This window comes from Sciurus carolinensis, chromosome 17, assembly GCF_902686445.1.
Source record: "Sciurus carolinensis chromosome 17, mSciCar1.2, whole genome shotgun sequence".
NCBI classification, from domain to species: Eukaryota; Metazoa; Chordata; class Mammalia; order Rodentia; family Sciuridae; genus Sciurus; species Sciurus carolinensis.
The window spans coordinates 17,297,597-17,309,103 of NC_062229.1; the positions used below are offsets into that span (position 1 = coordinate 17,297,597).

Below are 11,507 nucleotides of genomic sequence, written 5' to 3' on the forward strand. Positions count from 1 at the left end.
ATTCATGGGGGAATAATAAAAACTACTTTACTGGACTATAATTGGTTCTCTTGGGAATAGAGAATCAGCAGGATGATTATCCTTTCTTTCCAGGTCAGTGTCCCTCAGGGGAATAAGAGGGAAATGACCCTAGTGAGCTGATTTAGGGAAATGTGACTCTGCTCTGCTGTGGTCCCTCAGTGCACAGTCTTGTGATTGACAGGATGCGGTATGTCCTTTGAGGACTTCGGTTTGCCTAGGAGCCCAGCACTTGACTCCTTCCTGCTGTGTTTTCTGGGGACAGAGCTTCAGTCACCATCAAGTCCATCCAGGCAGGACCTTGCACTTCCACAGAGAGTTCTTCCTCTCAGAGCTGGTCTCCAGGTGAGTCTGAGAGCTCAGTGGACACTGCAGGAGGGCATCAGAGAGAATGGAACCCAGAACTCTTTAGTTGAGGTCAGTGGAGTGCCAGGCCCACCTAGCACAGACCAGGGCTGCTGTGGCTGCTCACTGTCCTGATTGAGGATTTACTCACAAGGCTGCATTGATTCATGACATTTGGCTGAGAAGTGAACATTGAACTGATTAACACAGGGTTCACTGCTGGCCATGAAATGGAGCTAATGGAGGCTGAAGAGAAGAAGGGAGGGAGGCATCCAGTGCTCCCAGAGAAAGAGCAGAGGTCCGAGGATCTCTACAATTAAGGGAGTAGAGGAATAGGGATTAACTGTGGATGGTAAAACAGTGAAATTAGGGTGTATTTTGATGTGTGTGTACTTAAGATGAAAAATATTTGATTACATTTATGTACTATCTACAAAATTTTGAGGAAGGACCTTGGAGATTCATATTATTATATTTGTACATGGGACATATATTGTTTAAAAATTTTTCATTTGTTCTAATTAGTTGTACATGACAGTAGAATGGATTTATACATTTTGATAGATCATACATAATGGATTATAATCTCTCAGTTTTCTGTTTACACATATTATAGGATCACATTGTTCAGGCAGTCATATATGTACATGATGTACAGACCCTTGTTTGGAACACACACAGAACCAAGGGAGTGGTTTCTTCCTCCTGGTTCCTTGGGGACCATCTGGGTTTATTACCTCACTCCCCCACTCATGTGTCCATTTCATTCCACTATTTTTCTCCTTATTGACATTTTTCCATGTATGTGTTTCTTTAAACGCAGAGTGTAATCTAGCATTTACCGTGGCAGTATTGGCTGCATGCTTATGTGTCCATGAGAGGCTTACAAAATGGGGGTTCTGGCTGCCATTTCTGCATTAGGGGAAAGATAATTTAATCTGTCCAGCGTGCATTGTATACACTAGGAGTCTAACAGTGTGGTGTGAAGATCAGAGGCGACAGTGGTGACAGTGTGTTGTGTGTGCATGTGTGTCGTCCTCAGGGCAGGGCTCTGGGACTCAGAAATTCCAAGGTGATGGTGAGCATGTAGATCAACTGAACAATAAAGGGTAGTATGTAGCATGTCCATTTCCATTCAATGGATGCTGGGAAGGAAGTTAATAATATGTGAAGATGTAGTGGGGAGAAGGCCTCCCTGTCTCAGGCAGATTCAGCTCCAGCAGGGAGGCCACCTCTTTACTCAGCATCCTCTGACACCATCTCTGATCACTCTCCCTCTTCCTCATTGACCACTTCACACTGGCTGCTTGATGCCCTTGTGTTTTCTAAACATGCTCCTACCTCAGGGTCTTTGCAATGGGAATTCCTTCTGCCATGTAGAAATGCCTGCTGGCCTGCTGGCTCCTGCTGGACCTCCTGAGGACTCTATTGAATTGTCACATTCTCTACTGAGATTCTGGTCACCTATTAAAAACAGTCCTGGATCTGGGGGTGTGAGTCAGTGCGAGAGCCCTAGAGCACCTGCTTAGCATATACAAGGTCCTGGGTGAAATCCCCAGCAACACACACACACACACTCACAAACACACACACATACGCACTCAAATACAACCTGTTTTCTGCTGTCTACATTATACCACCATTTGTTTTTATAAGTGCTTCATCATCATGCATGCTATATGATTATTTCTTTTTACAGTAGCTTTATTAAGTTACAATTAATTTTCAAAGAACCACATATATTTGTTGTGTATTATTCAGTAACTCGTCACATAGGACAATATATTTGATAAATCATTTGCACAAAAATGTAACATACCTATAATTTACCTCCGTGCATATGTTCTTTGCCCATCACTGGGATGTAGGAGCTGTGGTTGTTAAGGTCTGGATGGTACCTGGAATGAGGTCAGCAACCCACAAGTACTCTTCAATGGTAAGAAGTATTTTCTCATTAATACTATGCAATGCATGAACTCTTGGGGAAAGGCTTAGAGTGAGACAGAAATTTCTCATGAATATTGGCACTAGGGATTCCCTAGGATGACCAGACCCATAATACCACAGAAGTTAATTTATTTACTGAAAAATATAAATTGTGACACTTCAACCATATTGGTAGCGTCCATGTGTGCAAAAAGAAGTAATGTTATTTTTCTCTTTTCAGTAGTCACATCCACATCATGGAACCAGGAAACAATACAGGAGTTTCAGAATTCCTCCTTCTGGGATTCTCAGAGGACCCAGAACTGCAGCCCCTCATCTTTGGGCTTTTCCTCTCCATCTACCTGGTCGCTGTGCTGGGGAACCTGCTCATCATCCTGGCCACCATCTCAGACTCCCACCTGCACACGCCCATGTACTTCTTCCTCTCCAACCTGTCCTTTGTGGACATCTGTTTGGTGTCCACCATCATCCCAAAGATGCTGGTAAACATCCAGATGCAGAGCAAGGCCATTACCTACGCAGGCTGCATCACCCAGATGTGCTTTTTCTGGGTTTTTGTAGAGTTGGACAGCTTCCTCCTGGGTGTGATGGCCTACGACAGGTTTGTGGCCATCTGTCACCCACTGCACTACTCTGTCATCATGAATCCTAAGCTCTGTGGTTTGCTGGTTCTGGTGTGCTGGATTCTGAGTGTCCTGCATGCCCTGCTACAAAGCTTAATGGTGTTGCGACTGACCTTCTGCACACATTTAGAAATCTCCCACTTTTTCTGTGAACTCAACGAGGTGGTTCAACTTGCCTGTTCTGACACCTTCCTTAATGACCTGGTAGCATATTTTGCACTTGTGCTTATGGCTGTTTGTCCCTTTACTGGCATCCTTTACTCCTACTCCAAGATAGTGTCCTCAATCCGTGCAATCTCATCAGCTCAGGGCAAGTACAAAGCCTTCTCCACCTGTGTGTCTCACGTCTGCGTGGTCTCCTTGTTTTATAGCACAGGCTTTGGTGTGTACCTCAGTTCTGTGGCAACCCACGGCTCACACTCCAGTTCAACAGCCTCAGTGATGTACACTGTGGTCACGCCCATGCTGAACCCCTTCTTGTACAGTCTGAGGAATAAAGATGTAAGGAGAGCCCTGAAAAGTCTCTTTAGAAGCAAAATATAAAATGATCCATTCTCTGTAGAAGCACATGCCCAGGAAGCAGAGCCCCAGGGCCACAGTTGGGGATCTTTGATAAGATGGTAGGTATACAACTCTCTCCTCCTGTTTGCTTTCTGGAATTTTCATCCCTTCATCCCCACAGGTCTGTACCTCCAACCTTCTTTATTGAGATTTGTGCTCTGATATCCACTAGATTTTAGCACTTTGGTTGTGTGATTCTCCACAATTATTCCAAATAATGTTTGGAAATATTTGGAAATTACCATTATGTCACAAACCATCAAGAATTTTTAAAGAATAATTAATTCATCCATGACATATTTCATTGAGTAATATTTCTTTCATATTACTGTGAAAATAGCCATGAGTTTTAACATGCCCAGGAAAGAAAAGTAGATTTGATGACTGAGGCAATTAATGAAATTCCTAGTCAAGGTAAATGTGAGGTCACTTTTCCTCTTTGAACATCACGACCTTGATTCCTCTTCTTGATAATGTAGAATTTAGCATACTAGTGCTATTAAGAACTGGTCACAGGCTGGGATGTTAGCTCAGTGGTAGAGCACTTGCTGTGTGAGGACTGGGTTTCACCCTCAGCAACCCATTACAAAAAAATCAAAACCCAAAAAGTGGTCACTGTGGTTTACAATAATAATTCATTTAATTTTTGACTGACACTATATTTTATATATTTATGAGCTGTATATTTATGCACTATAGTTTTTAGTGTATTTTAGTCATACATAAAATTGGGGATAATTTTAGCATAATCATACAGGTATGGAATATAATTTGCTCCATTTTGGTCTCTAGTGTTTCCCCTTAATCTCTTATCCTCCCTCCTTCTTTCCCTGGAAGAAATTTCACTGGTTTTCTTTCTATTTATTTGTAGATGTTTAAAAATTAGCTTAATATGAACTTGACCAAACTATGCTATGGATATACTACAGTGAATTTCACCTTTATATATATCTGTAGTGCAACATATTTTGATCCATGTATACATGAGGCAAGGATCCACTCAGGATAGTTGTTATATTCATTTCCTTAAACACCAATCATTTCTTTATGGTGAGTACATTCCAAATCCTCTCTTCTAAGATTTCTGAGATATACTAATGCATTATTATTAGCTACATCCCCCCACTGTGCCATAGAACCACAGGACATTCTGCTCCTGCCCAGCTTCGACTTTGCTCTCATATGTAGGGTCCTACTTCTATGGCAGCTCAGTGTCCATGAAACCTATCCAAGTCTTGGGCTGGACAGGTCCCCCAGAGGTGTCTACTCACCAATTTTTCTGGGTGGATACTTTTGTACTCTAGATAACATATTAAAGTGATAACAGTGTATAAATGATAAATAGATCATGGTTCTTAGGTTTCAGGCACCAGGAGAGGAGGAGTGAACCTGCCTATTATAGGGTGATAGTAGCGACCTGGCTAATGGAACCCTTTCTGCCTTTTGATGTTATCAGTGTTAATATCACAGGTGTGATAAGGCACTCTAGTTTTGTGAGATGCTACAATTTGTGAAAATGAGGAAAGGGTGCCTGGGTCACTCTGTGTCATTTCAGGCATATGTATGCTCATCTGCAATTATCCCCATGCAAAAATTTAATTAAAATTTGTGAATGAAAAAAAGTTAACGATACAGGAATAAGTATTTCTCTAGGACCAGAAATGTGGACACCTTTCCTTTTTCTCCTTGAGTTCATATTTCCTTCCTACTGCCCCCAAATATTTTCCACAATCTTATGCTACCATGTGTCTCAAGCTTAAAAATCACCTTAATATATGTTCTTAGAATAAAACCATAAAAATCAAAATTGAGTGTTATCATTATTGTACACTGTGTCTTTGTCATTCTGGACAATGTGGACCAGTGAGTGTACAGGATTCTGTGGTGGAGACCCTTTTTCACATAGTGTAAAGCTGTTTGATAAGGAAATAAACAGCACTGGGACTAAGAGTATTTGACACCTAATACTCTGCCATCATTGTCTTGTGTGCTTCAGGGGGTGAAGGGCAATGTAGTGCTTGTGGGAACTGGTAGGTAGGCTGCAGAGTAAGGGAAGCTCTCCAAGTCCTCCCACCAGGACCACCCACTCACTCTTCAGGCCTGAGTTCAGATGGAAAATAAAATTCTGTCCTTTGCATCTCTATCAAGACTAAATCTTAGCCATAGTTAAGTTATTTTATAGCATTGGTCATTTTTCTTTCCATATGTTTACAGAGAACTTCCACTATTTTTTTTTATTTTAAACATTCTAGAGTTATATTTTATGTTTTGATTAGTCCATTATATTTAAACATAATATGTTATGGGGCGCAAATTAAGAACAGACTGATCACCACTGAGAAGTCCAAATTTGAGAGTCTTTATTATGCTGGCCAGCTGACTGTCTCACACAATGCCCTAAAAAATGGCTATTGGGAGAACAGTACCGACCACAGGGATGTAAGTGTTCTTATACAAAAATCACATCACTCATAAGTGTCTGTTGCTATGATTCAAAATTACAAACTAACATCATGAGATCAGTGACAGAGGTTGAAGTGGGCCAAATTGACCCTTATCTAGGTACAAACTAAAGAATGGTTACTACAAACTAACATCATAAGATCATCGACAGAGGGGAAAGTGGGTCAAACTGACCCTTACCTAGGTACAAACTAAAGAATGGTTGCTAACATCCATACAATTACCATTTACATGGTACATTGGTTAAGAGCCATAGAGGTCAAAGGAGAGCAATTTTTACTACATAGGAGTTGCCATTGTATATTATTAAACATGTCATGCTAAGTAACTGATGATGGGTACAGAGGTGGGGTATTCCCATGGGAGAAACTTATTTCCTACATAACATGGAGTCTCAGAGCAAAATGGAGTCTGTTTAGTCATTTCCCTTAGAGTCTGGCCTATAACATTCTCATGGAGCCAGATCTATCAGCCCATAACATTCCCCACTCGTTTTTTGTACATACTCAAATCATTGATTCATTAGTATTGCACAGGTGATTGTAGTGTTCCTTATTGTTGTGGAGTTAGTTATATTTATTTCTACTAGGAGGGGAACTAAGACAGGGGCCACTCATTAAGATATTAGCCCCATATGTTTTTTTTTTTATCCCTCCTCATCATATTAGTATACAGAATTTAGTCCATTTGGTAATCTCAAAATTTGAACGGTTAAGCATGGAGCTATTCCTGACATAGTCCCAGCAAGAGAAAAACCATGATTAATATTTTTTCAGTCTTATCTTTAGATGTTGGTTGGGGTCTATGAGGGCTGTCCATTTTTTTGTTGTGTTGACTCAGATGTGATGAGTCCATGTTGTGAATAAGGTCCCTTCCATTCCAGTTGGGTGTTAGTCCTTTCTGGAACAATTTGATGTACACATAGTCTTCTGAATGAAATGGGGGCTGGAAATCAGTGGTCTCTTGGGGCTGGTTTTCTCATAATTTGAACCTATTAGAGAGACTTAACAACAGGTTAAATCAGGAGCAGGTTCTTGGTAAGGGTGGAGGAAGGGCTCTGGAAGCATTAATATTTTAATCCCTCAGGGGTCATTTGTTTCCAACTTTTTGGACACAAACTGGCCCTTATTTTAGTGATGTAACCCATGTTACCTATCTATATTGGCTGTCTTTTAAAAATTTTATTATTACCTCTCTAATTTTAGGGACTATTTACTGCTGTAAGGAAAAAGGGCGATGACCACTCTTGCTGCTTTGAGCTGAGAGGGGGCGATGTGGGGTGGGGCAAGCAGTAAAATGTTCCTTTTTAGGAATTGGATCTTTCTAGGGGTAAAAGTCTTGTTTTATGAAAGAAACAAAAGAACATAAGTACAAAATAAATAGCATCTGGAACATGTCAATGAATGTCATGAAGAAGATAGAAATCAATAATCTCTTACCAGGAGGTGGAAGAGCTGAGACGTTGTTCCCATAAAAATGCCTAACAAAGGCTAACAAGACTGGAAAGGATAAGGCCTCAATTGTAAGTGTTAACACTGTCAGAGTTATCAGAAACGTAAGCACAACATTTAGTTAAGTTACTTAATGTCAGCTGATTTTTGTAAAATATATTTTTATTGGCATGATCTTTTTGTTTAGTAGAGATCCCTTTATTTTTGTTACTTAGGACTAGAGAATCATACTAGCAAACATGATTAAGTCGACCTATATCAGAGGTTAGGAAGATCTGCAGGACTTAAACTGACTGAAAACTTATAACTCTGGCAGTTTCTCTTGATAGTTATCAGGTACTTTTGTCTAAGAATATTTTTTGCTACCTCTAGTTTTACTTAAAATATCCAGGAATGACTGTGTTTTAGGTATAACTGTTTTGCTAGGTGTTTAAGACAAGCTTATCAAATTGACCTTGTTCCTATCTGCTGTTAAGAGTCTGCTGAGTTCCCACAGGGGTTACTCTTGGGGAACTTGAGAGCAGTTTCTTAGCTCTTTTAGTGCCATTCAGCTGGTAGGGTCTCCTTGATGAGGTAGCTTCCTTTGGAAGCATTAGGGATGGCTCCCTTTCCCAAGGACCCTCCTCTGCAGCAGGTGCACTGATTGGCTTTTCATCCTCTAGTGGTCTTATCAATCTCCCTGATTGGAAGGTTGTGTGGCCCAGAGTTGCAAAGCTCCTTAGAGAAGTTCTCTTGTTCTCTGGGTTTAGGCTGACTCTGAGGGCAAGAAACAAATACTGATTCTCTTGACCCCTTGTTTTAATCTAGATCTTTAAGTCTTGATCTTAAACATCCAGCAAGTCAGTTTCACCAGTCATACAGTAAGAGTACGGGGCTTTAACTTTAATGTCTATGACTTTACAGTCATTTACTGAATTTAATTAAATTGGGGACTATATTATCTGTCCCATAGGTGATGGTTTATTATCTCAAATTAATTTAGATTTTTCTTGAAGCAGTACCTCTATAAAACATTAATCAGTCAACAGTTAGGGTTTACAAGGAAAATACAAAATGGAATTAATAACAGTAAAAACATTTAGTTGTGTAATAGCTACCTTAAATTTTGGCTGAGCTATATATTATATTCCCTGTTTGAGATCACAGTAATTTTATAACAAAAAATCAATCTTTAGGGTATAAGAAGCAGAGCCTTATCTCAGGTAAGGCAGGGCTCTTCATAAATTTTAGGTAAAGTGGTCTAGTGCTGAAGCTGATCTTTATCTTTTCTTTTAAAATATCATTTTATAAAGTTTACATATACTGTTTTCTAAGTTTATATGAATGTTATTTAACACAGTATGATATTACACCTAAAATATGAATCAAAGAAAGCTGAGAGAGCTTTTAGCTTTCCTTTTGTGCAGTAAAGTGGCAAAAAGTTTTCCTGTTTCATGATATTAACTTTTGAACATATCAGACTCTCTTTATCTTTTAGAAATACATTTACATTTTTATCCCAGTGCAGAAGGTAATATAAGGTTCAGGTCCAGTTACAGAACACTAAATGATATAAATAAATCCCCAATAAAATTTCTTATTTTGTTAAGTTTAAAATTACCATTACAACTTTAGGTTGGAGAACACCAGCTTGATAAAATGTTCTTTCAAACCTTTTAAAGACTTGTACACCTGGAAGATATGAACACATTTAATATATAAAAAAGAGTAACAGAATCATAATTGCATTGACGTTTTTATGTTAACTATTTTTAACTTTTAAAGAAAATTTAGACTTTGTAATGTAGTACAATACTCTAAAATAACAGTTGCTGTTTAACCAGAATTGTACAAACCCCCAATTTTTAAGACTAGCTGTTCTAGAGAATAAAACTTAACAGATACAGTGTTAAGAGTAAATTAATGCTTTTAGAATTATTGGTCATTTTAGCATATAGACTGAAATTTGGTTTACATCAGTACATTAATATTTGACTTTAGGAAAAAATCATTGAATAGTTTTAACTGTTGTGTTACTTACATATATATGTAAACCTTTTAAAATTTACTCTTAACATTTTTTAATCACTTAGACACTCTTGTTGTTTACTTAGGTGTATTACAGCCTTATTTTATCACATAAAGATTTTTTATATAGAAATATTTTATTAAATATATTTTTATATCTAAAACCTTATAATGTTTTAATCTGTTGATCCCCTTTTTAAATTTTATATTTTGAAACAACCCATATAAATTTATGAATTCAGATAAATTACTCCATTTTAATTTGATGAAATACTTTGTTACTTATAGAACTCTATTTAAAAACAGTTGAAACTTTTGAACCCTTTATATAGAATAATACCTGTTAAGAATTTAATAGGACTCGGGAGATAGCTCAGTCGGTAGAGTGCTTGCCTTGCATGCACAGGCTCTGGGTTCGATCCCCAGCACTGCAAAAAAAAAAAAATAATACTTTTAGTAACTTTTAGTAATCATGTTTTTAGTGATAACATAAAGTAAATTTAAACCCTTTTTTATTTACCAATTTATGAAAACACCAAACATATTTTAAGTATGTTACCCTGTGGAATTTAAGGAGATAAGAGTACTTGATGTTATATTTAACAGTTAGCATTTTAACCTTTTAAACCAATCACATGTCTCTAACAAACACATCCACGATCAATCCCATATATGTTAAATCTAATTAAGTTATTTTTTAAAAGCCAAGATATCAGAGAATTGTATTGACCTGTATCAATCATTTCTTTCCTGTTGAAGAAAAACCTAGAAACAATGGATATTAGACATTTTATACAACTAACATTTTATTTTTTGACCACCTGGAAACAAAACTGTGTTAGTAACTTGAAAGCCATATTTTTGTTTACCCAAATTAAAAACCTTTTAAATTATGTAAATCAAAATCATTTGGATCCATTTTTTAAAATTTTAATTTATGAACTCTTATGTCAATTTTGGTACCAAATATATGTAGACATAACAATACAGCGGTGTACATATACATAAAATAAACAGGACAAAGGCCTTATAGCTAATTTTTTAAAACCCATTAGATTGAGAGTTAACCCCTGTAAACTGGCCTCTGAATGAAACAGAGCATTAAGAAAACCTTATAGTTGGATAAAATAGGTCTGATAAAAAAATTAACTTAGGTGCACCAGATCAAAATTATGAACTCAAAAAACAGAAATTTAAAAATCTTGGGCCTCCATCCTGATGTGCAGAGATGAAAAGGAATTAAGAGAATATAGACACAGGTTTTGACCTATCCCTCCCTGAAGGAGTTTCCCGAAGAGAGAGCACGGGAGCTTCTTCCATTGGTCTCCTTGGGAGAGCTCTCTCAGGTTGGGGTCTTGTTCTAAACTGGTTTTTCTGGTCTCTTGGATAGCAGCTATCAAAATTTTAGCCAGGCCTTTTGGTGGACCAATTCCAATAGTTGGAAGTTCCAATTGGTAGCAGTTTATATTTTAATGTAAGCTTTAGTGAACATAGTAAAAACCTTTTTAACCATTTTTTCCCAAATTTGACTTTAAACATTTGATCAGATTATTCAGGCTTCCCAAAGACAATTTGGTGGTCCCCTGAGGGGGCCATCTGACCTCAAAATTTGGTCATTCTCTCTCACAGAATTTAGAGAGAGAAAAGACATCGCAGTGGGTTCCGTAGTCACTGGCTCTCTTCTGGAATTCCTGGAAATTAGTTAACATGCACTGGAGGGGAGTACATGACTGACATGAGAGAGACTGACTCATGCTTACACTTAAAGGCAACAAAAAAACAGAAAAGGACAAACAAACACAGAACAGATAAAACACCAAAGACACAGACAAGTGGCCACTCCAGATTCCAGACCAGAGGAACTGAGCAATGTCTTGCCAGCCCCTGACTGGGGAAGTAATGCTGCATCCATCCTTCCTCAGAGTCCCCAGATGCGAATCCACCAGAAACAGACTTACCAGTCCCCCAGGGGTGCAGGAACAGGTGACTCACTTCAGAAAATTTAGTTCAGTCCTGGGACGAGGCTCCAAAGACCATGCAGCCTGGGGCTGAGGAACGTCTCTCAGATGCCTTCCCCTAGGAGCAATGTTGT

General features: G+C 38.3%; 1 protein-coding gene across 1 annotated transcript; it reads left to right on the top strand.

Moving 5' to 3' along the window:
* Positions 1-2,546: 2,546 nt before the first annotated feature.
* On the top strand, positions 2,547-3,476 carry LOC124969263 (olfactory receptor 7A10-like). The gene has a single exon (XM_047532127.1). The coding sequence runs from the start codon at positions 2,547-2,549 to the stop codon at positions 3,474-3,476; it is 930 nt and encodes a 309-aa protein (XP_047388083.1).
* The last annotated feature ends 8,031 nt before the right edge of the window (positions 3,477-11,507 follow it).